The sequence below is a fragment of the Grampus griseus genome (genome assembly GCF_964374135.1).
Source record: "Grampus griseus genome assembly, chromosome: 19".
In the NCBI taxonomy this organism is placed as follows: domain Eukaryota; kingdom Metazoa; phylum Chordata; class Mammalia; order Artiodactyla; family Delphinidae; genus Grampus; species Grampus griseus.
Window position 1 is genome coordinate 3,483,248 of NC_139013.1, and position 26,035 is coordinate 3,509,282.

A 26,035-nucleotide genomic window follows, 5' to 3' on the forward strand; every position below is an offset into this window, starting at 1 on the left:
AGGTTCCATTTGGTGATTTAATATGGCCAACCCCCTGCCCCTCAGTTCCTGAGCTTATGCGTTAAAACAGTGTGGCAACTATGCAATCGTATTGGGGAAAAAGCAAGCAAAATGCTGTGCAAACGACAAAAGAAGCTGATGTAGAAGATGATTCAAGGAACAGAAGGAAATGCCTCACAGATGCTTCAAGCTGTATAACAATAGTAACCTGTGTCCATTTTTAAACAAGACCTCAAAGATGAGAAGGTAAGCTTGGCAAACCTAAGGAAACAAATCGAGGACTGTGGTAATTAATAAATTAGATGGTTCAACAAATATCTGCTCCCTCTCATTGCACCTCCATGAGAGAAGTACATTTCCTCACCCATGGTGGGTGGGGCGTAGGTGCCCGCCCCATGACTTTGGGCTTGACCACGTGACTTGCTTTGACCAATGGATGGTGGCACATGTGAGGCAACCTGAGACTTGAAATGTGCTAACACCGTTTGGCTTGATCTGAGGCGCCTCTGTCTTTTCTTATGAGATGGTGCCCTGGGATGTCCATCGGTGCCCAGAATACGAGAGACATGAGGAACAGAACCAGCCTCACCAACCTTCACACCTGCAGCTCTAAGCTGTGAGCATGATAGGTTGTGGTTGCCTGTCACTCAGCAGTAGCTAAGAACATCACATGCAACAAATACACTGGAAATAGCAAGGAGCAGAAGAGACACAGCTGTAAAATGAAATTATTGACATGTGGTAATCAGCAGATGCAGGTAGAAATGACAAAGATTAAAGCAATTACAGAGAAGCTAACAGATGTTAAGCACAAATGCATAACTGACATCCTTGAAATAGAGAACAAACAACTAAAATAGGATTCAGTGAAAATGTCCCTGAAATGGAAAAGGTAAATCTGCGAGTTAAAAAAATTTTTAAATGCCGATTCCTTACACGCACTTACAGCGCTGATTCTTACAGAAGGCCTGTAACATGGCAAGAGAGGGGTATGAAAATTGAGGAAACTGAGGATCAGAGCAAGATGGGACCTTAAAGAACATGGACACAAAGTCTAGGAGAACCCTTCCAGTCGATGTTGTTAGAGGATACTTGGTGCAGCGGCTGGCAACAGTAAAGACACGGCCTGGGCAAAGGCCTAGAAGTGGGACTGAAGTCAGCCCAAGGCACAGAGGAGGAAGGCGTCGAGAAAGATCGCAGCGGGACAAAAAGCTCCTGGCCGGGGTTGGAGAGAAAAGCCGAGATGGATTGCTCAGGAGCCGACCCTGGAGGCGAAGCAGGAATGTGATTGGAGGAGACAGAAGAGCAAGTGGATATCCAAAGGGAGCGAGGGGATAGAGAAATTCAGGAGCAGGATTTCCTGTGGACTTTGGAACGGAGTCGCAGAGAAACGATGCCCTAGTGTGCAGTGGGGCCTGCGCACTGGGTTGCCTGGGTTTACTTAGGAAGAGACCGTTGGCACATATCGGCGCAAGCACTTCTGCGGCGGAGCTGTTATAGCTGGGCGTGCTCCGCAGCGGCTGGCCAAGCGCGCATGCGCACTGTAGGGCTCGGGCGCGTGGCCTCCGCACACCTGCGCACCGAGTCGGCGGCGGGAGGGCGGGGCCTCCTGCGTGCCTCCGTTCTCAGGGGATTGTGGGATAGTGGCGGACGGAGCCGGGCGTCTGAGGCCCTGAAGCCGACTGCAAAGCCCGGGAGCCTCGCCGGTGTGGGGAAGGGGGCGGTGGAGGAAGTGGGCCTCGGCTTCCGTCAGCCGTTGCTCAGCACTGCGGCCTGTTCGGACTGCGGAGTAGGACGCCTTCTGTGACCGGCCCTTGCTTTTCCGCAGGGCGCGCCGGGCCGGGGAAACCGGGGCGACTTCCCAGCTGAGGGCCTACGTGGGCCTCGCGACCCCGCCAACCTCCCTCAGACACCTCGCCTGCGGGCCCCGGACCCCCGCCCCACCCGGCCGGCACTGACCCCCGAAACTCTGGAACTCGGCGCGCGAGGGCCCCCCTAGGCCCGAGACGCTTGCGCGAGCCCCGGCGCCAGGGCGAGACCCCGCCGCCGCCCGTCGCCCCTACCTACCGGCTCCCTGAGGAGGGGCCGGAGCCGCCGGCGGCGGGGCGGGGGGGGCGCCCCGATGAGCCCCGAGTGCGAGGAGCCGCCGCCCCCCCGCGCAGGTGAGCGGGCCGTACCGGGAGTCTCCCCGCAGTCCAAGCACCCGAGTCACCCTCCCCTACCCCGAGTGCCCCGCCCAGGTATCCCTCGAGTCTCTTCACCCCTTCTCCTTCGGACCCTGTCCCTCGTCCGTGGGGGCTCCCCACCCCCGGTCTGTCCCTCTCAGCGCCCCAGGTCGCCTAGTGTCTCCCCCCCAGCCACCCTAGTCTTCTGTCTCTCTCCCCCTGAGGCCCCCCTAGTCTCCTGTCTCTCTCCCCCTCAGCCCCCATAGTCTCCTACTGTCTCTCCCCCAGCCCCCCTAGTCTCCTGTCTCTCTCCCCCTCAGCCCCCATAGTCTCCTACTGTCTCTCCCCCAGCCCCCCTAGTCTCCTGTCTCTCTCCCCCTCAGCCCCCATAGTCTCCTACTGTCTCTCCCCCAGCCCCCCTAGTCTCCTGTCTCTCTCCCCCTCAGCCCCCATAGTCTCCTACTGTCTCTCCCCCAGCCCCCCTAGTCTCCTGTCTCTCTCCCCCTCAGCCCCCATAGTCTCCTAGTCTCTCTCCCCCAGCCCCCCAAGTCTCCTAGTCTCTCCCCCTCAACCCCCCTAGTCTCCTGTCTCTCTCCCCCTCAGCCCCCCTAGTCTCCTACTGTCTCTCCCCATCAGCCCCCCTAGTCTCCTCTCTCCCCCTCAGCCCCCCTAGTCTAGTCTCTCCCCCTCAGCCCCCATAGTCTCCTGTCTCTCCCCCTCAGCCCCCCTAGTCTCCTGTCTCTCCCCCTCAGCCCCCCAAGTCTCCTAGTCTCTCCCCTTCCGCCCCCCTAGTCTCCTGTCTCCCTCTCAGCCCCCCAAGTCTCCTGTCTCTCTCCCCCTCAGCCCCCCAAGTCTCCTAGTCTCTCCTCCTCCAGACCACCCTTCCTTCCCCTCTCAGGCCCATTCCCCTGCCTCAGTGTCTCTTTGTTCCACCTTCCCCTCCCTCACCTCGTGTCCTGCCTCCCCCTCCTCACCTCCTGTGATTCCACGGGTGCCCCCTGTAGTTTTTAGTGTCTTCCCCCTCTGACCCCCCTAAGCCCCTGGGCTTCCAGCCCGCTCCCTTCCCCTGTGGCCCACTCCCCCGCGGACCCTTCCCCAGGACACCCCTTGCCCTCCCTCTCTCTGCCTCACCCGCTCCTTCCATGCCTGCGTCGTAGACTCTGGGCTCTGCCTCTCACCCTGGGCTCAGGACACTAGAGTAGTCAGGCTTTCACCCTGGCCGTGGCTCCACGCCCTGCTGTGTCGGGCTGTGAGGAGGGCAGGGAGCCAGGCTTCTGTGGAGCAGCCACCACTCCGTCCCCTTTCTGTGAGGTGAGGCCGGCTGAGGGCACAGAGGGAGGGAGGGACCGGCCCAGGCCCTGCCCGGGGGAAACAAAGGCAGAGCCGGACAGTCACCGTTGCTGGTGTAGTGACAGAGATAACTCAGGGTGTTGTGGAGGCCACAGAGCAGAGGGACTGGTGAGACTGGCTCAGCGGGTGGCTTTTTCTATCTAGGAAGGGTGAGTAGGAGTTGACAGATGGAAAGTGGGAAGAAGGGCCTTCTGGGTGGAAGGAACAGCACGTGCAGATGTGTGAAGGTGGGAACCCAGGAGTAGTCTGCGCACCTGCGGTGCAGATGTGCTGGGCGCGCGGGCGGAATACCTTGGTCAGGCTGCTTGTCCAGGCCCTTGAACGTGACCCGGTTAGGGTCTTTCTTGCTGGATGTTTTACATACCTGTACGTCAGTGCCGAGGACACAGTTGTTACCGGTAACACCAGCCTGAAAGGCAGGATGTTTCTGGAAAGGAAGATGTGTTGTCAGGTGTGGGACGGGCTTCAGAATTGTAAAGAAGAAACTTCAGTGGGGTGTAGAGTGGCACTGACGTCAGTGCTGTCCTCATAGGGTGGTTCTGGGGATTCAGCGTGCTGTTTGTAGAAGCCTGTAGCAGAAAGCAAGGCACAGGAAGTGCACCAGGATGGGGAGCTTTTAGGGTTATTATTTAGTTTGGGATTATCCATTGCAGTGGTTCTCAACTCGGGGGCGGGGAGCGATGGTATGCCCCAGGGGACGTTTACTAACGGTGGGAGACATTTTTAGTTGTTACAGCTCAGGGGATGCTACTGGCATCTAGTGGGTGGAGGCCAGGGATGCTGCTCGACCCCCTCCAGTGCAGAAGACAGCCCCCCACAACACGGTGTTTTCCAGCCCAGCTGTCAGTAGTGCTGCAGTGGAGAAACTGCTTTCTTGCTTGGGTGTTGTATCCTTGTGGCTTATTTGCTTTCTTGCTACTGTGAGCGGCTGTATGTTCTGAGTTGTGTACTTTCATTTACTTTTGTGTTTTTAGTAGTTAGTTTTGTTGGGATACCTACTGTTCTTTCCAGTAAAGGAAATCTGCTGGTCTCCCCCCAACCCACCCACCCACCCAATGTTTTTTCAGGATCCATGGCCAGGTGACCATAGCAGGTCACCTTTCCCCTCTGGACTCCAGTTTTCATCAGTTCAAGAAGTATCTCAGAAACAACAAGGCCCTATTGTATAACACAGGGAACTATATTCAGTATCCTGGGATAAACCATAATGAGAAAGAATATGAAGTAGAATGTGTTTGTATGTATAACTGAGTCACTTTGCCGTACGGCAGAAATTAATACAACATTGTAAATCAACTAGGCTTCAATAAAATAAATTAAAGAAGAGAAGTATCTCTAGCTGTGGGCTTGGCCTTATGCTAGGTCCCGGGAAACTGGCATCTTGCTGCGGGAGGCAGGTGACCGAATAGGCAAGTTCTGTCGCAGAGCGCTTGGATGCCATCGTAGTGTGACCACGGGAGCTGTGCAAGTGTGGAGAAGGCCTCTAACGCAGTCAGGGGAGGCTTCCTGGGGGAAGTGGTGTCTGTGCTGAAGCCTGAAGGACCCACGAGGAGCTAGCTAGTCAGGCCCAGAGAGCTGGAGGGAAGGCAGAGGGAGCAGCCGAGCAGTCAGGTGTGGCGGGAGTGTTGAGCGCCATGCGGGTTGCAGCAAGAGATGAGGTGAGAGAGGCCTGGACGCCCTGGTGGAAACCAGAAGCCTTCCCCGCATTGCCGGGCCCAGTACCTGGGGGGTGGGGACACACCTTCCCTTGCAGGCTGCACCATGGTTTCCCCCGAACACTGGTTTTGCGGATCTTCCCATGGGAAGGGCCATCTTACAGTGGCCGCGAGGTGTCTCTCAGGGAGGAGACTGAGGCTTAGTGGAATGAGGTCTGGTCTAAGGCCCCAGAGATTGGAATTTGGAGAGGCAGATTGGAACTCAGGCCTTTCTGACTTTGGAGCACCCTATAACACTCACTCCTGCCCTCTGATTTCCAAGAGCTATTTCAAAATCTATTCGTTGCTCTTTTCCCCTTTGAACCCATCCAGGAGATGTCACTGAATGGGAGCTTTCGGGCCCCTCCTCAGTCCTTGGCCGGGTATCCCATTCTCTTCTGTTTCCTAATTGTTCCATCCTCTGGGATTGGACCAGAGCTGCCACCTCCCCTGGGCAGGTGTGGTCTAGGACCAGAGTGGTGGGAGGTGTTGCCCCTAACTGCTGCCTCCCCACTCCCCCAGCCCCCCATGGGAAGGATGAGCCACAGGAAAGTTCCAGCCCATCGTCCCATGTGGCCTTGGCCAGGTCCCTCTCCTCTGGCTTCTGCGGCCCCTACTTCCAAATGGATGTCCCGCCACTTACCTTGCTGGGTCTGTGTTGGGTCCTGCTGTTGTCCATTGTCCCCTTCCTGGAATTGGAAGTCCCCCACCCCCATTACATTTCAGATTTGGCTGAGAGCTGACGGACGGGGGGCAGTTAGAGGGTGGTGGTCTTGCTGTCCTCTGACCTGCTGGGCCCTGCAAGGGGCTGGGGGCTGGCCAACCAGCAGCAGTTTCTCCCCTCCTGCGGCTTGCCTGGCCGCTGTCTCTTTAGGGGCCTGTTGGCCTGTGGTGGCTGAGGGCAGCAGCGGCAGCAGGCCTGAGCTGGCTTCTCCCAATGTTGGAGTCTCTGGGCATCTCAGGTGGCCGCCCCAAGGCCCTCCCAGAGGCCTCTTCACACTTGACCTCCACTTCCGGGTGCTTCAGGGCCAGGGCAGGCGAGAAAGGGGTGGCAGATAAAGGATCAGCCCACGGGCTCCCTTGCAGGCGGGGCTGTGTTTGGACGGACAGTGGCAGCAGCGGCAGTGGGGACGCTCTGTGGGAGCTGCAGTCGGGCCCTGTCTGAGCCCAGGCAGGGCCAAGGGCTGGCAGGCTCCTGAGAGGGGCAGCTGGTGTCGGAGGCCTGAGAACAACGCAGCAAAGCAGGAAACCTGGGGCGATGGTGCAGAGCTGGCAGAGAGAGAGGTAGTTTTCGTTTTTAATGGCTTCCTTTCTCATTTACAGTTTCCCCTTCTTCCGTTTGCAGTCAGAGTCATGGTTTTCAAACGGTCGCTAAAAACCAGTAGGTAGTCACTTCCGTTTTCTTGAAGTTCACTAAAAGTTGCAACGAGTGGGGGTGGCGGGGTGTATGGCGCCCACCAGAGCACTTGAGTGACCTCGGTCACTCAGGCAAATGGGGCATTTCCTCAGGTCTTCTGTTTTTAGCACCGTCACCCTGGGTAGTGGCTGTTCCTTCCCTCCTGCTCAGAAGTGTCCAGGCTCTAGCCTGGCCTCAGGGACAGATAGGAAAGGCCAATACCTGCTGAGCACCTGCTGTATCAGGACCACTGGCCTGACCCTGCTGTTCTCATAAAATGGCCCTTCCTGATGGCTGTGCCCCCATTTCACAGATGAGGAAACAAGGCATTTGGATGCCAAGTGCCTGCCCATATTCACCCCCTTAGAGAGTAAGAATGAAACCCACCTCTCCTGTCCAGTTCCCAGGGCTTCCAGGAAGTTCCATTAAGTGGAAGGTGGGATTGACTGTCAGGACTTGAGGCTAGAGTGAATTGAGAGTTTGTGGCGGGGGAAAGTGTTTTTCTCTGTTTTCTTATTTCCACTTCTGTATCTGCATCTCTGTTCTGCGTAGAGCTTGAGACCTGATGTTTGTAGGACTCTGACTACCACTCGACTGCATCTGATCCTTGCAGCCTTCTCTGATTTTCAGAGGAGGGACCTGAGGTTCTGAGAGTTAAGGGGCCACCTGGTTTCTGAGGCCGCTGGAGTCCACACCCCCCAGCCCTCCGCCGCACCCGCTCTCCATTCTCCGTTCTCTGGCAAGCCAGCTTTGGGAGGGAAGTCCTACCTGCTGTCCGAAGCAGGTGGGAGGGGTGGGATGGGAGGAGCGTAGCCTGTGCCGCGTCTCCAGGTGCTTTGGAAGTGTGTGGGCGTGCCTCAGCCTTGAGAATTTCCTCCTGTGCTCTGGAGAGGGCGCTGAGTCCTGGTTCTGCTGTGGCTGGACCCCTGCGGGTCCCCATCTCCTCAGCTATCAAATTGGAATAATAACAGTGCTGTACCTAGTCGTCTTGATTAGAGATACAGTGCCATGCAGGTGCACAGGTTCTCTGAAGGGGTTGCAGGGCCCTGTCCCCCAGCTCTGGGGGGCCTGCTTAGCTCAGGGACAGCCTTGGCAGTGAGGGGGGACCTGGGTGTGCTCCCGAGGTGGAGCCTTCACGCCTCAGCCTTGGCTCTGCCCTGGCGGCTTGTCAGTTCGGGGTGTCTTGGATGCAGAGCAAGGCCAAGGCCTGGCCCTGTCACAGCAGCCTCAGGCAGCTTTGGTTTTGTTTGTTTTTGATAACTGGTTTTTTGGTTGAGATGTAATTCATACACCCTATGTGACTTATTCATTTAAAGTGCACAGTTAAACAGTTTCTGGTCTATTCAGAGTTATGTAATCATCAGTCACCACAATGGATTTTTTTTTTCAAATTTTAATGACTATTATAGACTTTTTTATTCCTTTCCATTTTGACAGTATATCCTAATCCAGACATTTTGTGGCTTAACCAGTTGTTTCTTTTTTTTTTTTTTGGCTGCGTTGGGTCTTCATTGCTGCGTGCGGGCTTTCTCTAGTTGTGGCGAGCGGGGGCTGCTCTTCGTTTCTCACTGCGGTGGCTTCTCTTGTTGTGGAGCATGGGCTCAGTAGTTGCGGCACACAGGCCCTAGAGTGCGCGGGCTTCAGTAGTTGTGGCGCACGGGCTTAGTTGCTCTGCGGCATGTGGGATCTTCCTGGACCAGGGCTGAAACCCATGTCCCCTGCATTGGCAGGTGGATTCTTAACCACTGCGCCACCAGGGAAGTCCTACAATGGATTTTTTAAATTGAGGTATCGTTGACAAATAAAGTTGTATACAATTGGTTTTAGAACTTTTTTTTTGAGAACATCCTTTCCCCAAAAGGAAACCCCATACCCGCTAGCAGTTCTTCTCCCCCACCCCCATGTCCACCATCTCCTGAAAACCACTAATCCGCTTTCTGTCTCTATGGATTTGCCTTTTCTGGATGTTTCATGGAAATGGAAATATATGACGTAGTCTTTGGTGATTGGCTTTGTTCATGCCATCTGGGTGGGCTTTTGACCTCTCTGGTCTCCTTATCGCCGCACAAGTCTGTGATGTAGAAAGAGGTGGTGTTCTCGCCATGGCGAGCTCCTTGTCCCTTGGGCCCAGCAGTGGCTGCCCCTTGAAGTGATTCTGGTCCCAGGTCCACCTAGCTCAGGAAACCCATTCAGGCCCGGCTGTGTCTTGAAGTGAAGAGGACGGTGGAAGGGTCCCTCAGAGGTCTGGGAACTGGGCAGAAGTGGGGAATTGCCCTCGTGCAAAGGCAGGTCTCTGAGCACTTGCAGAGCGGGGGGTGCTGCCTTGATTTCCTTTTGGAGCAGTGGTCCTCACTCCGACACAGGGACCCACGTTCGGCACTGGGTTCAGCCCACTCTCCTTCCTCCCATCCCCAGCGTGCCTGCCCTGGTGGTCACCCCTACCCCACCCCACCCGACCTGTGACTGTGGTTTATAGGGAGCCTCTGAGGGTGGCGGCTGGGGGAGACAGGGTGGGAGCGGGTCCCTTTACTGATTCCCTGACAGGTATGTCAGCTTCCTGCCTCAGGAGCAGGGTCCGTGGGAAAACTTGGGGTGCCTTTCAGTTAGTGTTTCTGAGCACATATTGCATGCCAGGTACCGTGCTAGGTGCTGTCCAGGGTGCTCACAGCAGCCCAGCAAGGAGGGTTCTCTCTGCGTTGTCCGCCATCCTATCAGGGCACATTCAGCGTAAGGGCTGTACAGGCTGTGAGGTATCTGGCCCAGCCTTCCTCCCTGAACTCAGAGATGTCCACTGAGTAGGTGCTAGACTCGAGGCTGAGCGTTTCGCTAAGCCCCGCAGGGACCAGGAAAGAGCTGGCCTTCAGCTCCTTGAGGGTGTCAGCTGGTGAGAGCCAGGTTAGGGAAGGCCGTAGCCAGGGCAGAGCCAGTGCTGGCAGCCACCTCGGGCCTGAGCTCACTCACTTATTTTGTGAGTGTTCATTGGCAGTGGCTGGGCACCAGTTAATGGGATGAGGCCCTGCACCCTGAGAAATTACCTCCTGGGGTTTGGGTGCCATCTCCACAGTTCACCAGCCCCCAGACCTCGGTGTACTTCAGTTTCCTCACCTGTAAAATGGGGCCACCGGTTCCTTCCTTGGGGGCGATTGTGAGGGTAGATTGAGATAATGGCTGTGTGGGCCTGGGAACGGTGTCAGGGGTGCAGCTAACGTGGTTTGTCCACTTCATGTGTCTGGCGTGTTGTCTGCAGTATGCCCCCATTCCCGCAGAACCAGAGGCCTAGGGCTGGAGGCAGTGACGTCACACAAGAGGCTTCTCAGGGGGCTGCAGGCTCTGAAGGAGATGCGCCCTGAAAGGGCAGTCACGGGGCGACGTGAGCAGCCAGGCCAGAGCTTGCTCGGGGAAGGGTGGTACCAGGGGACGTGGCCTGGGCTCGGCACACGCATGGAGGTGGGTCGGCCAAGAGGGTCGCAGGTGTGAAAAGCCTGGTGCACATACTCAGACAGGACTGGGATGGTGAGTGCTGAAGAGCAGGAGGTCCTGGGTGGGGAGCGCCAGGAGATGGTCAGGGGCCCTCGGGGTCTTCGTGCGGAGACAGGGGAGCCACCTCAGGGTCTCCTGGGGGGAGCAAGCATGAGGTGGTCACGTTTGTGTTTCAGAAAAGCGTCCTGAGTGGGGTGGGGTGCAGGGCTAAGGGGGCGGTCCCGGCATGCTGTCGGACAGGACCCATGAGGCCTGTGGGACTGGGGGCCCTCAAGTGCCCCCTTTGTCCACCCACTGTCTGGGGTCGGTGTCTGCTGCTGTCTCCCGAGGTCATGGCTCGTCCACTCCACCTTCAACCGTAGGTGGCCAGGGCTTAGGAAGTGACATGAGTCCTGGCAGGGATTGCAGATTTAGAGCCACTTGTTCCCAGTCACTGAGAAGTCACCCTGAGGGCTGGGAGGAGATAAGTGAGGCTCCTGAGGAGGCTGGAAGGGAGAGCTGGATGCTGGTGGCGTCTTGAAGGAACCGAGGGGCAGAAGGCCAGTCGCCTGCCCGCAGCCACACGTGCCACCCAGCTCTGCCCCGCTTTCAGCCCCAGCTGCTTCCCGAGTCGAGCGTCTTTCTCCCCTGGGCTGGTGCCCCATCTGGCAGGCATGCTCTCCGTGGTTGGGATGGTGTGGGCCAGAAATGGCGAGGGAGGGCTTTGTAGGAGAGGGACTGGCGTGTGCATCTGGGAGGTTCCGGGAGGGGCATCCTGGTCTCTGGGTCTGTCTTCAGTGGTCTCTGCTTCAGGTGGTCTCCACGAGGTGGCTGACGTGCGTGAGCTCTGGTCAGCGCCTGCACGGTGCTCGGGGGGCCCAGCTTACCCGGGTGTGGTTGCCCGTACAGTGGGGTGACCACAGCCCCTCCCGAGGGCCATAGGCACAGCACCCGGTGCATAGGGAACCTGAGTGGGCAGCAAGTGACCTGGGAACTGGCGGCCAGCTCAGGGCGGGTCTCTACCCGGTGGTCGACGCTGGGAGCCTATAGAAATCTTCAGAGGAGCAGCCAAATCCCTGCTGGTCGAGGGCTTGGACCCGCCTGGCACCTGCTCAGTGCTGCACCCGAGATGGCCCTAAGGCCAATGCCGGGTGGGGTGGGCCACAGCCAGGCGTACAGGATCTCCAGTGCTGGCCAGCGAGCTGTCATCCTCCAGTGCTGGGCGCTGGCTTTCCGTCCTCCCTGCTAAGGTGGTTCCGTGTCCTGGTTCCTTTTGGCCCTGGGCAGCGGCTGTTCTGGGAGCTGCCACCCCCTCCCCTCAAACTTTTCCTCTTCCTGTCATGGCACTGGGTACGGGGGCTCAGGGTGTGTGTGCGTGTAGTGTCCAGGCAGCGGCCACAGCCTGGAGACGTCACAGACCTTCCTCCCTCTGCCCCTACCCCACACCCTGCACACAGCACAGAGATTGCTGGGCTGGATGGCAACCGTGCTGGCTGTCATGGGGCATTTTAATTTGTTCGGCAATGCAGATTGAAGCGAGTCTGATGCCAGAGGTTCCAGGATGAGCACAGTTCCAGCCTAGATGTGGGGACAGTGGACACAGGCCCTGCGGGGGACAGGATCATGGTGGCTCCGTGCACAGCGTCGGGGCTGTTTTCCACGGGGCCTGTGTGTGGTCGCACCCGGGGGTCTTCCCCAGGCCTGGGGGCTCGGCAGTGGACAGGACAGTCGCCCATAGGGTGGTCCTCGTAGGCTGGGAGGTGGAGGGAAGCGGGCGGGGTCGGACCCCACGTGTGACAGCCCCTGCCCGCAGGGCGCCATGTTTTGGAAGTTTGACCTGCACACGAGCTCGCACCTCGACACGCTGCTGGAGCGGGAGGACCTGAGCCTGCCCGAGCTGCTGGATGAGGAGGACGTGCTGCAGGAATGCAAGGTCGTCAACCGAAAGCTGCTGGACTTTCTGCTGCAGCCGCCACACCTGCAGGCCATGGTGGCCTGGGTCACCCAGGAGCCGCCGGCCAGCGGCGAGGAGCGGCTGCGCTACAAGTGAGCCCCACCCTGTCGGTCCCCCACGGTGGGACACCCCGACTTGCTGTGGACGTTGTTGACTCCCGTTTTTGTTACGGGACTTCCCAGACGGAGGGATGGGCAGAACGAACCCGAGGACCCTTCCCCAGCTGTTAGGGGTGCCGTGTTTGGGCAGTGTGTTTCATTGGCCCACACCCCACCCCGACTTTATTTCCATGGTTTATTCAGTTGGATTTTTGTTCCCTTTTTGGAGGATGGGCAGCGTGAGGCCTGCCCCCTCACCCCCCACGTTCCCAGTGCCCAGTGTGACGCCAGGTGCTAAGGGTGTGCCTGTGCCCCCTCCCCCATGCTCTTCTGCCCTTCCCTCCCACCATAGGGCCCTCGGGTGTGCCAGAGAGGGTGGGCGAAGAGGACAGGGCCCTGTTGAGGGTCAGTAGGAATCGTCTCCATGACGGGAGGCTTCTGTCTGCCCTGGTCTCTGCTGCCCTTCTTTTTTATTTATTTATTTATTTTTGGCTGTGTTGGGTCTTCATAGCTGTGTGCGGGCTTTCTCTAGTTGCGGCGAGCGGGTGCAGGTGCTACTCTTCGTTGCAGTGGCTTCTCTTGTCGCCGCTGTAACTAAGCATGGGCTTAGTTACTCCGCGGCATGTGGGATCTTCCCAGACCAGGGCTCGAACCCGTGTCCCCTGCATTGGCAGGCGGATTCTTAACCACTGCACCACCAGAGAAGTCCCTTTGCTGCCCTTCTTGAGCCCTGCTCAGTCTGTCCTGGACAATCCTCTTGGTTCCCTGGTGTCGCCCTCTCCCTGGCCCCTCACACTATAGACACACAGGTGGTCCTTACGAGCTCTGCATCTTCTGTCCCCGGAGGTCTTGAGCCACATGGGGAGTGGGTGACTGCTTCTCCTCACTTTGCCCTTTGTGAAGTGGGGGTCTGTGAGGTGCTGCCAGCTGCTTAGTGTGGGGTCTGGTGCACAGTGGAGACCCCTGGGGGACCAGCAGAGTGTCCCCTGTGTCCCCCAGTGTTCATCTGTCACTTACCTGCCCCCACGTGTGTCTTCTCCCTTCTTTGCTTTGTTCGCCCGGCCTCTGTACCCCCTTGAGTGTGTCCAGTGGCCCCGTGGACTGGGCTTTTGCTCATAGTAGCAGGGAGCCTTCATTCTGACACCTGTGCCGAGCTGCCCCTGGGGTCCCTGCCGTGCCTCAAGGAACCCGCTTCCCAGAGGCCTTATAGTTTATGGGGCAGAGCTGGAGAAGGTTGTGGTCCCCCAGGGCCCTGGGTGGCAAACTGGGTGGGGCAGTCCTCTCCCTGTCTGTACAAGGAGGTGAGGGGATGAGGTTGGATTTTAGAAGGGTCATCGGGGCTGGGCCTGGGTCAGACTGGAGGGTTGGGGGTAGAGGGACTAGAGGGACAGGTGTTGATAGGGGGTCAGGTCCAGGCTCAGGAGGCTGGATGCTGCCTTGGGGGGTGGGGAGCATGAATGGGCTGCGACTGGGAGGCGGGGTGGTTTGGCCTCCGCCCCCACCGTGCCCTCCCCGGCCCTTTCTGGGTGTGTCAGGTACCCCAGCGTGGCCTGTGAGATCCTGACGTCGGACGTGCCCCAGATCAACGACGCACTGGGTGCGGACGAGTCCCTCCTGCACCGGCTGTACGGCTTCCTGCAGAGCAGCGGCAAACTCAACCCGCTGCTGGCCAGCTTCTTCAGCAAGGTCATGGGCGTCCTCATCAACCGCAAGACCGACCAGGTGCCTGGGGCCCCAAGGAGGGTGGGCGGGTGGGCGTGGGGCTGGGTCCTGCGCTGACGTGCCAGTCCCTGTGTCCCCAGCTCGTGTCCTTCCTGCGGAAGAAGGACGATTTTGTGGACCTGCTGCTGCAGCACATCGGCACCTCGGCCATCATGGACCTCCTGCTGCGCCTCCTCACCTGCGTGGAGCGGCCGCAGCTGAGGCAGGACGTGGTCAATGTGAGTGCTGAGGGGCTGCAGCGGGGCAGCTGGGCAGGGGTGGGCGGCAGGAGCGGGGTCAGTGAGCGGAGCTCCACCTTCTCGCCCCCAGTGGCTCAATGAGGAGAAGATTGTCCAGCGGCTCATCGAGCAGATCCACCCTTCGAAGGACGACAATGTGAGTGCAGCCCGCCCACCTGATGTTTCCAGCCTCCGCCCCACACCAACTTGTCCGTCCACTCCCTTCTTAAACGAGTTGATGAGAAAAGGAAGCATTTGGAACTGTGTGTATTTGAGCGGGGGGGCTCCTGCTGAGAACAGAAAACGGGTGTACACACATGGAACGTTTCTCAGGAACTTGGCCCATCATCCCTTGAGGGGTCAGGGCTCTGAAGGGGGTCCTTTGGCCCTGGCCCCTCGCTGCTGCCCTTCTCAGGGGCCCCTCTCCTCCTCCCCTCTGTTGCTGGCTCTGTGGCCTGGTGGCTCTTCCTGTCTCTTGTGCCTGGATCAGCTCTGCCTGTCCTTCAAAGAAGCCACCCAGGAGCCCTGAGTCTGTCCGCCCGGCCCACTGGCTTGTAGGCAGAGGTCCACAGGCGCAGGTAGTCAGCACCAGGCACTCAGCCAGTGCCTGGCCTGGGAGAGTGATGACTGTCCAGGCCTTTGTGGCAGAGGGACTAGGGGTATCTGCCATGAGCCAGGTGGCAGGGCATCTGTGAGGGGCTCTGAAGTGTGGCCCTGGCCTGGTTGGTCTGCATGGGCCGGGGGTCTGTGGGTGGGCCCTGGAAGCACCTGTTGGGTTAGACTCAGAGCTCTGCTTATGGTTGTCTTTGTTTATCTTGCAACAACTTTATTACATACCACATAACTCACCCATTTAAAATCTAGGATTCAGTGGCTTTTAGTATATTCACTGGGTTGTGCAGCCCTTGCCATGTTGACTTTAGAGTATTTTTCATCACTCCACGGAGGAAATCCTGTACCCATTAGCTGCCGCTCCCCATTTCCCTCGTGGTTGCTTGGCCCCCACCAACCCAGTTTGCTTTCTGTCTCTGGGTTTGCCTGTTCTGGACGTTTCGTATAAGTGGATTGCATGATGCAGGGTCTTCTGTGACTGGCCTCTTTGCCTTAGTGCCAAGTTGTCTGTGTTCATCCATGTTGTAGTGTGTGTCAGCGCTTCATCCTTTTCTAAGGCCAAAGAACGTTTCAGTTTGTGGATAGACCACAGTTGCTTATCTGTTCACCAGGTAGTGGACGCCCAAGTTGTTCTCCTCTGTAGCTACTGTGCATAGTGTGGTGTCTGTGTGGGGTGTCTCCTTTTCCAGGAAGTCGGCTTTGGTTTCCCTTTCTCTCTGTCGTCTCTGCCTTCCCAGTGTTTGGTGCTTTTGTTCTCTCCCTCGGCATTTGTGTCCCGGGGTCTGTGTGACCCTCTGTCCTCAGGGGCGGGTGCCCAGTCTTCAGCTTGTGGGGCTTCCTGACACCAGGGCGGGGCCGGGGTGTCATCTCTGTCTCCCCCCTCCCCCAGCAACATTCCAACGCATCCCAGTCCCTGTGCGACATCATCCGCCTGAGCCGGGAGCAGATGATCCAAGTGCAGGACAGCCCGGAGCCTGACCAGCTGTTGGCCACCCTGGAGAAGTGGGTTTGCAGGTGGTGCCCAGTCCAGAGGGAAGGGGGAGCCATCTGGGGGCCCTCCTCCCTGACGCTTGCCACCCCTGCCCCAGGCAGGAGACGATCGAGCAGCTTCTGAGCAACATGTTGGAGGGGGAGCAGAGCCAGTCCGTCATCGTGAGTGGAATCCAGGTGCTACTGACGCTGCTGGAGCCCAGGAGGCCCAGGTGAGAGGCTGGCCTCCCTCCCCAGGTGACCCCTCGGAGCCCCACCCTTCAGTTCCGGGGTGGGGGTCACTAGGGTTCCGGAGGGGAGTCCTCTTGTTCCCTTCTGGCAGACGAGGAAACAGGGTGAGTAGACTGCCTGTAGCTTCGAGCTGGTCTTTAGGATCCAGGCTGCTCGGGTGGGTCACTGCCCCCAGGATCCCGGGCTCCCAAGGGCAGCAGCTTCTCACTCCCTCCCAGGTGTGGCCCACACGTGCAGACGTGTGCACACACATGCATGTGCACAGGCTGTCTGGGCGGTTCACTCTGCCCTCTACCGTCCCTCTGCAGGTCTGAGTCTGTGACTGTGAACAACTTCTTCAGCAGCGTGGATGGGCAGCTGGAGCTTCTGGCCCAGGCAACCCTGGACAACGCCGTGTCCAGCGTGGGGACCCTGCATGCCCTGCGCCCACGGCTCAGCCGCTTCCACCAACTCCTGCTAGAGCCGCCTGAGGTGGGTAGGGTGCGTGGGGGAGGGGGTGGCAACAAGGGCGCCCCGCCGTCAGGGCAGTGCTGGGGCAGGAACTGAGCTTCTCCTGTGCCTGCAGCTGGAGCCGCTGCGCACAACATGGGGCACCCTGGCCCCACCGCTGGGCAACACACGGTTGCACGTGGTCAAGCTGCTGGCCAGCGCCCTGAGCGCCAGCGATGCGGCCCTGACCCAGGAGCTCCTGGCACTGGACGTGCCCAACACCCTTCTGGTACAGGGGACAAAGGGCAGGAGGCGGAGGGGGCACTGTGTGGAGGGATGGTTGGGTGGGGAGGATGGGGACTGGGTGGGGGTCGCTCGAGCCAGCCTGTGCCCCTCACCCCCAGGACCTCTTCTTCCACTATGTGTTCAACAATTTTTTGCACGCCCAAGTGGAGGTGTGTGTGAGCACGATGCTGAGCTCTGGGCCTCCTTCCAACAGCAGCTCTGACACACCCGCCCAGAACCCTGTCGTGAAACACGTGAGTGGGGCTCCCAGGTCCCCCTTTGATCTCTGGGGGTGGGCTCTGCCCCACACCTTCCCCTCGCCTGTTGGGTGCTGCCAGGCCATTCATGTGCCGGGGACTGGGAGCTCAGCCTCTTCCTTAGGTCGAGAGTCTTGGAAAGTAGAGGGTGACGTGTGGGGGTGGGGATGAGTGGAGTGGCGACCTTGGGGGACAGTGGATGTCGTGGGGGACTAGGAAGGGTCCTCCCAGGGTGATGGCCACCACGCTAGTGGAGATGCCTTTCTGGTTGTAGCCCGGGGCCTAGGGAGGAGCTGACCAGTGGGGCGCTGGGGGTGTGGACAAGCAGGAGTTGGAGGCAGGTGGAGTGGCTCTGGGGTTTGCTGGGTGGGCTGAGCGGGCGTCACACAGGCAGGGGGCATTTCTGGGTGAGCAGAGGAGGAGCGTGCGTGTGCACACTGGCTGCACGCTCCTTGTAGGCAGACCAGGGGCTTGGAAGTGGGCTGGGGTAGCAGGGCCCAGCCGTGGTCCCACCCCACGCCAGCCCCTCGCTGCTCTCCCGCAGCTGCTGCAGCAGTGCCGCCTGGTGGAGCGCATCCTGACCTCCTGGGAGGAGAACGACCGTGTGCAGTGAGCGAGCGAGCGTCAGGGCCTTCCCTGGGGAGGGCAGGGCTGGGCGGGCGGGGCGGGTCTGTGTCCAGCCGCGGCCCCTCTCGCCCAGGTCCGCAGGGGGCCCTCGGAAAGGCTACATGGGCCACTTGACAAGGGTAGCCAACGCCCTGGCGCAGAACTCGGAGAAGGGGCCCAACGCCGAGCAGCTGGGGCAGCTGCTGAAGGGTGAGGGCTGGGGCTGGCCCGGGGGCGGGAGGAGGCTGGGCGCCCGGGCCTTGTGTCCTCACACTCCCCTTCCCCCAACAGAGCTGCCAGAGGACCAGCGGGAGCGGTGGGAGGTGTTCGTGTCGGGACCCCTGGCGGAGACCAACAAGAAGAACACCGTGGACCTGGTGAGGCCCCTGCACCCAGGCGCGCCCACGTCGGCCCTCACCGGTGCTCCTCCTTCTGGTCCAGCCTGGACGCCCCTCCCCACAGCCCCAGCTCGCGCACGTCCTCTCTGGGGGCTCCGCAGGCCCTGACCCCTGCCCTACCCCACCCCCGCTGCCCAGGTGAACACCCACCACCTGCACTCCTCCAGCGACGACGAGGACGACAGGCTCAAGGAGTTCAACTTCCCAGAGGAGGCAGTGCTGCAGCAGGTGGGGGCGGTGGGGGGGCGGGGCGGGGCGGCTGTTCTGGACGCCGGGCACTGACTGCCCCCTGCACCCTGGCAGGCCTTCATGGACTTCCAGATGCAGCGCATGACCTCAGCCTTCATCGACCACTTTGGCTTCAATGACGAGGAGTTCGGGGAGCAGGAGGAGAGCGTAAAGTGAGTGTGGCCCATGCAAGGCTGGGGCAGGCGGGGCCCGCCGGCCGCGTGACACGAGGGACGTGAGGTGGCGAGTCAGCACGCGCTGCCGCAGCGTGCTCCTCCTGCCGTCCTCCCCACATCCTCCTAGTGTCCCCACAGCCCGCCTAGCCCCACGTGGGGCTCAGCCTGGAGAGCAGCTGGCCTCGGGCCCTCTTCCCGCCTCTTGAGGACCAGGCAGGAGGCGTGGGCGTCCTGGGACACGGGGGCTGGCTGTGCAGAGCTGGGCTGCGGAGCTTGTGGGACAGACACTCGCTGACTCAGAGCTGGCCTACCTCCCCCCGTGGAGGCCTCAGAGCCTCGTGAGAGATGGTTTTCAATGACCAGGTCTGATTATTTGTGTTTGTCCGGTAACACTGACAGCAGTCGCTTCTGGCCTTGCGCTCGTGAACTACATTCCTTATTGTCCAAGTTTTTTGCTGACAGAGAAAAAATTAAAAGTTTTAGTGTTTTGTCAATTTCACGAGCAGCCTTACGACAGCAATGGGTAGATAGTGAAAGGAAGGTCAGGCAGCGAGAGTCTGAAGGGGAGACTGTGTCGGGGTGGGAGCGGAGCCACCACCTGTGGACTCACACTGGACCCTGGGGGCCATGCAGGCTCCTGGGGGACGTGCTCAGTGACCGGCGCAGCCAGTGCTGTCAGAGTAGAAGATGAGTCCATGACACCCAAGAAAAAGTGGAACGGTCACCAAAGGGCGTGCCGTGGGGGTGTTCCTGAGCTGGGTAGTGACAGAAAGGCCCGGCTGGCCCCTTCGGGGCTGCATGTGGGGGCCGGGGCCCTGGCCTGGTCTGTTTCATCACAGGCAGCATGCCGGGCCCTCTCAGGTGTTACCTAGTTATGTGCCATGACGACCCTCTGCTCAGGGCTCAGGATCCCATCTGCAGCCGGGACACAGTGCTGTCACTCACCCCAGGGCACTCACCAGTTACTGTGGGAGGGTCAGCTGTGGTCTCTCGGGCCCACAGCGAGACAGAGACCCTGTAGGACTCAGAAGTGAGGTTTGTGTCTGCTGCTGCTCTGTCCCGCACAGCGCCCAGTGCTGGGAGGCCCCCTGGAGAGGAAGGACACTGGCCAAGGAAGACACCACCCCTCCTGGTGGGGGTGGTGACACTCGGTGAATGGCCTCAGCTTAGCCGGCTGCCCTTTTGGGATGAAATTGTGTTGCTTCTTCCGTCAAAATAAATCCCAGTGAGGTTAAAAGCTTTAAACGTAAGAGAAAAGTAAAGCCGTGAAGCATTCTGGAACAGAAAATGGATGAGTATCTTTCATCTCAGGGCTGAATTAGCTGTTCGCAGGGCTCTGGTTGCTGGGCCTACCAGCTGTGCATGCGGGCTGCTCCCTCTCTGTGAAGGAGATGAGAATACCTGCCCTGGTGGTGGTTGTGAGTCCATTTGTCACGTGCTTGGACGATGGCTGTGCCAAGTCAGCACTCAGAGATTGTTAATGTACTTCCTGAATCAGAGAGACAGATAACAACCTGGGGAGGATCCCTACCACATGGCGTGGAGCCCGGACCTCGGCATAGATACAAAGTGCTCTTTCCACAGAACAGGAGAAGGATGGACTGGTGCCCCAGGAAAAAAAGGGGGTGCAGGATGCAAACAAAACAAGTAGGAGGCTGTTGAAAAATTGCACAGTCTGCGGGTAGGAGTATAAATTGACAAATCTCTTTCCACAATTTGTGTCAGTATTTAAAATGCATGGATTTAATTCCTTAACCCAGGAATTGCGCTTCTGTGAGGCCTTCTGAAAGAGAAAGAATTGAGCGGAGATGGGTGTGGGTGGATGTGGACACTGCAAGGCTGGAAGTTGGAGATGACGAGCACCGCACTCCCCGTGATCCCTAGGATCACTCGCCCCCATCTGGGTCCTGCCTCGGGCTGGCAGTGGGGCCCACACAGAAGCGTTTTTGTTTCAGCTCCAAGGCTGATTCTTTTGGCCCAGACTGGCCCTCTTTGGGCTGGGGCGATGCTTTGTGTGGGGCGGCCCGTGTGAGGCTGCATCCAGTAAAGTCACTGTGAACAGTGAGCTGTCTCCTGTGGGAAGTGTGTACATAGAAAATGAATAATCTCACCCAGCATATGATCTCAGACCCTAAAAACAACCTCTCCGGCTAGGTTCTGTGTCCTTTATTTTACGGTAGAGGAAACAAGGTTCAGGAGTCTTAGGTGGGGCCTGACCCCGTCTCCTTGTGGGACCTCACTCGGCTGGGGGTGTGCAGCTTGGGCGACTCACTTAATTCCGCTCTGCAGACATCTGCGCTGATGGAGGGTGCTGCCAGAGTTGATATGGGGTTATAGATCAGCTTTAGCGAGGAGGTGCGTTCGCTGGTACAGGGCCCGAGGAGAGCGAGGGTCGTCCAGCAAGGGGATGAGAGGGGGAAGTGGCCCGAGCCTCCCCTCAGTGCCCCTGTGCTTCTCCCGCAGTGCGCCTTTCGACAAGACGGCCAACATCACCTTCTCCCTCAATGCCGACGACGACAACGTGAGTGCTGCCCCCTACCCCTGCTGGTGGGGGCGGGCTGCAGGCAGTCAGCTCACCTCACCACCACCGCCCCCCCCCCCGCCCCCGCAGCCCAACGCCAACCTGCTTGAGATATGCTACAAGGACCGGATCCAGCAGTTCGATGATGAGGAGGAGGACGAGGAAGAGGGCCAGGGTTCGGGGGGGTCTGATGGAGAGGATGGTGCCTGGCAGGGCGGCCAGCTGGCCAGGGAGGCCCGCCTGGGCCAGCCCCCGGGTGTGCGGTGAGTACCCTCCTACAGGCTCCCCAGCACAGCAGGGCCACAGGGCCCATGTAAAATGGTTTTCATCAGCTGGAGTGAGTGAGAAAAATAAGGAGAAGGTAGTGTGTCTATTATTTGGGGCACTTTCAATTGTGAGTGATAAAAACCCAATTCAGATAAGTTCAGTTACAAAAGGAGTAGGATAACCGCTTGTGCAAGGCTGGAACGGTAGGTGGGTCCTTCAGGTACAGCTTGGTCCAGGTGCGAATGGAACCATTATCTGCCCTCCCCCCCTACTCTCCTCTCCCCTTCGGTAGCTGTCAGGCAGGTGTTCTTCCCAAAAGGGCAGTAAGTGTCCTGTCAGCTCCTTTCCCAAATTCCAGTGAAAGGAGACACGATGATTGTCCCTCACAGTCCCAGCATGCGGGTCAGTAAGCTGTGACCTGCTCTTTGTACAAGAAGTACATTATTTTTTCTCTTACTCGTTGGCCCCAGAATCACTGACTAAATGCATTTGGGTGGCATAGACTTGCCAATGTGAATACCAACTCAGGGCCTGCACCTTGACCCCTGTGGCTTCTGATTTGAGGGTTAGAGTGTTTTAACTTTTTAAATTGACGGGTGACTAGCATACAGACAAGTAGACGGATCTTAAGTGTCCGGACACGTGGACATCCCTTTGCCAGCACCCAGAGGAGGGAGCAGAACCATCCTTGTACCCCCGTGCCTTCTGCTGGCCGCCCTCCGAGGGTGACGCTCTCCTGACTTCTTGCCCTATAGATTTTGCCTCTTCCTACATGTGAGGCCTATCCCTCGGGTGGGTGTGGTTGTGTGTCACTTGCCATCCGCTGGTGTGTCATTGTGTGACTGCCAAGTTGATTTGCACTTACGGGTGTCATTGCCAAATCCAAGGTTGTGATGCATCCCTGTGTTTTCAATGTCAGCTTTTAACGTTTAGGTTTTTGATCCAGCTTGAGCTAGTTTTTTAGATGTGGTGTGAGGTGGGAGGGTCCAGCCTCATTCTTCTGTGTGTGGGAATGCCAGTGTCCCAGCATCACGTGTTGAAGAGACTCCCCTCTCACTGGATGGTCTTGACACCTTTGTCAAAAATCTTTCTACTGTACTTGCAAGTGTTTATTTCTGGCCTCTGTCTTCTGGTTCATTACTGTTTCATCGTAGTGAGTTCTGAAATTGGAAATGTGAGCATCCAGTTTGTTCTTCTGTTTTAAGTTGTGTTGATCATTCCAGGTTCCTTGAGATTCCAGGTGAATTTTAGGATCAGTTTGTCAGTTTCAACAAAGAAGCCAGCTGGGACTCTGAGAGGAATTGCCCTGAATCTATAGGGCAGTTCAGGGAGTGTTGCTATTTTAACAATATTTTGTCTCCCAGTCCATGAACATGGGATGTCTTTACATTTATTTAGGTGTTCATTACTTTTCACAGTGTTTTGTAGTTTTCAGAGTATAAGTTTTATGCTGCTTTTGTTAATTTTATTTCTAAGCGTTTTATTCTTTTTGATACAATCCTGAGTGGGATTGTTTTCTCAAAGTCATTTTGAAGTTGTCATAAGTGTGTAAAAATAAAAGTCTCTCGCACATTGATCTTGTATCCTGCATTCTTGCAGAACTTGCTTTTTCTAACAGTTTTAGAGGACTCCTTAGGTTTCTATATACAAAATCACCCTTTCTGCAGTTAGAGATAGTTTTGCTCCTTCCTTTCCAAGTGGGAAGAGCAGGCCCCCACATCACTTCCCTGATCTGGGGGGACATCGGGTCTCCCTGTTGAGTGTGACATGGGTTGTGGGTTCTGGAGATGCCCTCCGAGGTTTCCAGGTTCAGGAAGCTCCCTCTACCCTGTCTGTCTACCCAAGTGTCTGGCTCGTTTTCACTGTGCGGACAAGCCCCTTCTGGTCACGGCAGTCAGTGACCGTGGAGCAGCATCCACGTTTGCTTAGCGGTTCCGCATTGGACACGGTATCTGCGTGTTAGTCAACACTCAGCCGTTACGTTTGGAGCAGCTGCGCTGCTGGACTTTGCCCTCCTCCGAGGCTATAATGGATGGAGGAAGAGTGCGGAGTCAGCCTTCCCTGCGAGAGCTGTGCAGGGGGTGGGAGGTGTCCCCGTTCCTGCTGAGGGCTGGGCGGGACTTTCCGCCCCTGTGCTGCTGGCCGCGCTCTTTCCAGAGGGCACTCAAGTTCCCACCTGCCTTCCCACCACCATGGGACATGGGCTCTTTCTCTGGGCCTCTTCCCCGCTGCCCCCTCCTCTCCATCCCTTTGATTCCTTCCCATCGTTTGCCTGGGGCTGGCCTTGGTGGGGTCAGAAGGGTGCCCAGCACAGTGGCTGACTGACAGGTGTCCCTGGGGCAGGAGCGGAGGCAGCACAGACAGTGAGGACGACGAGGACGACGAGGACGATGAGGACGACGAGGATGGTGACCGGCGGGTGGCCCGTGGCAGGGCTGGGCCCACCTGTCATCCCAGCCCCGGCCCCCAGCCTCCGGGTGGGTGCATGCGCGGGGTGGGCGTGGTCAGGTGCATCTGGCTGTCTGCCTCTGTGCTCACCCCTGTGCTGCTCTCCCTCTCCAGGCCCCAGCTGGACAGCAACCTTTGACCCAGTGCCTGTGGATGCCCCGACCGGCCCCCAAGCCTGCAGGGAGAAGGAACTGCACTCTGGGCCCCCTGCCCCACAGGAGCCCCGCAGTGGGCCCCTGGACCTCCCTACCCCGAGCCCAGCTGGCCCTGCAGCCCCCAGCACCCTGCAGCTCAGGTGAGGCCTAGTGGTGGGTGCCCAGGGCCTGGTTGCCTTAAGCTCCAGCGCCGACCCCAGCTGCAGGGCGGCGGGGGGGGGCTGCACCTTAGGCTCCTTCTCTTGCCTCCTAGGTCTCAGGATCCCATCCCTTCCTCAGCACCTCAGGAAGCCACAGACGGCAGCAAAGTAGCGGAGCCCTCGGGTGAGCCGCTCTCTACCCACTCTCCATCCTGCCCACCTCACCCTCAGCCCTCCCATACACGGCTGTCCCCTGGCCTTGTCCACACCTGGTCCTGAGGAGCGAGGCTGGTGTTAAGCTCGCCGAGTCTCACATCTCTGGGCCACTCTACTCCGCACAGCCCCCTGCCAGGCCTTGGTCAGTGTTGGGGACCTCCAGGCCACCCTCAGAGGGACGCACTCCGCTCCCAGCTCCTTGGACAGGTAACTGGCTAGGGAGCAGGCACTAGGGGGCCAAGAAGGGGAGAATCTGGGGCGGTGGGTAGAGCCTGGTCCCTGGGCTGTCCCTGCCCTGGAGCTAATCCACGTGGCCCTTGCAGGACCCTCCTCCCCGCAGGTGTGTGCCACTGCCTCAGAGCTTCGGGAAGCTGAAGGTCTAGGGCTGTGCCTGTGCCCACACATGGCCACAAGAGAGGATCCTGGATCCCAGGGTCCCGCACTCAGCCCTGGGGTGGGAAGGCCCAGTAGGATCAGAAGGGGGCTGGAGTGTGCAGAGCTCGTGTTCCGCTAACCTTGAGCTGCTCCTGCCGGTGGGCGGCTCCCAGGGGTCTTCGGATGTGAGGGACGCCCCTGAGCCGTGCACGCCTTCCCTGCTTACACAAGCAGGGGGCTGAGGGATGAGAATGCCCAGGAGGGTGTCAGTGACAGTAACCCCACGGGTCCCCCCACAGTGCAACCAGAGACCCTGCTACCTCTGTCCCGGCCCCCAGGGCCCACCAGCACCCCCAGACCACGGACGGGGTGAAGAGCCCAGAGTCCTTGGGGCTCCCCCGAAGCCAGAGGTAAGCATGGTGCAGCCTCACAGGGCAGCTGGTGTTACGTAGGGGGCACTGACCTCCCCATGTCGTCCCTCTCCCCCAACAGTGCCCTGGCCCTCGAGCCACTTCCGATGCCCAATGGCTCTGCCCCAGGAGGGCCGGCGTCCCCGGGCTCCCAGTGAGTGGTGGGGCTGGGGGCAGAGGGTGGGCTGGGGCAGGGCAGGCAGGAACTTCACGGGGTGGCCACAGGGTGGCAGGCTCCTCACGTGGGTCTTCCTCTCGGTTCCCAGGTAACTGCCTGGTCCCAGTGGTGGCAGCCAAATCCTCCGTACTCCACGTGGACCCTGTCCGGGTGGGGGCAGGGCAGGTTCCGCAGTGGCCCTGTTGCCCCATCACCCCATCCCTACCCTACCCACCCCAGGTCCTCTCTGGACTCCCAGGAGGCTGGTGCCAGGGAGACAGGCCCCTCACCCCACCCCCATTTGCACTGAGAGAAGAAATTATGGAGTTTTGTCTCCTAGAATAGAGTCAAATAGAGAGAAAGAGAGAGAGAAAGAGACCTATATTATATATTATGTGTGTGTATATATATATATATATATATGTGTGTGTGTGTGTATATATATATATATATACATATATATATATATATATATATATATCTCGAGGGGGGAGAGAGTGGGTAGGCGGGGAGCCAGAAGGAAGCAGGACTGGGTGGCAGTGGCTTGGACCTTCACCCTGTCCCACTGGGGCCGCTGTGGTGAGGGTCCTGAGGCTGCCACCCACCCTCCCCTCCCACCATGCCCACCCACCCTCCGGTGCAGACGCCCACACCCACACTTGGCCTTTCAGCTCAGGTCCACCTTGGGGGAGGGCCCGAGTGGGGGTCGTGCCTTTGCCCAAATCCCCTTGCCTCGGACCCTGCACTTTGACCCAGGCTGGGAGCTAAAAGACCCTCCACCTGGCCCAGCCAGCTCTGTGGGAGAGAGCTGGGGGTCCTGGTCCCAGGGGGCCTCCCCAGTGACATTCCCTTGGGGCCCTCACGCACTCACTGAGACCCCCCATCTCCCATGGACTCGGGGGTGGGGGTCTGGCTGGGGTCCCCGTCCTACTCCCAAGGGTCTGGGGTCCAGCCCAGCTGCCAAGTGACCTTGTCCCAGCTCCCTCTCCCCAGGCTGGCGTGAGTGTGCGTGTGTTTGTGCCGAGCTTCTGTTTCATATTGCAAATATAAACAAATAAAGGAAGACAGTTTAAGACTC

The 26,035-nt window shown here is 58.6% G+C and overlaps 1 protein-coding gene across 3 annotated transcripts; it reads left to right on the top strand.

Annotated features, from left to right (window-relative positions):
* Positions 1–2,078: 2,078 nt before the first annotated feature.
* Positions 2,079–26,035, top strand: PPP6R1 (protein phosphatase 6 regulatory subunit 1; the record flags this gene model as incomplete). Of its 3 annotated transcripts, XM_082676102.1 has the most annotated exons (24): positions 2,079–2,162; positions 11,878–12,110; positions 13,652–13,838; positions 13,919–14,056; positions 14,148–14,213; positions 15,558–15,670; positions 15,757–15,870; positions 16,198–16,360; positions 16,455–16,607; positions 16,723–16,857; positions 17,405–17,469; positions 17,561–17,676; positions 17,758–17,843; positions 18,003–18,092; positions 18,168–18,265; positions 20,732–20,789; positions 20,880–21,052; positions 23,400–23,533; positions 23,619–23,799; positions 23,913–23,983; positions 24,141–24,222; positions 24,690–24,800; positions 24,883–24,954; positions 25,067–26,035. In XM_082676102.1, exons 2-24 carry the CDS (start codon positions 11,884–11,886, stop codon positions 25,068–25,070), a joined length of 2,637 nt encoding a protein of 878 aa, XP_082532228.1. In that variant the 5' UTR covers positions 2,079–2,162; positions 11,878–11,883. The 3 variants fall into 3 exon arrangements, with proteins under 3 accessions (XP_082532228.1, XP_082532229.1, XP_082532227.1); XM_082676103.1 differs by lacking the exon at positions 24,883–24,954; XM_082676101.1 differs by lacking the exon at positions 25,067–26,035 and having other exon boundaries at positions 24,883–24,958.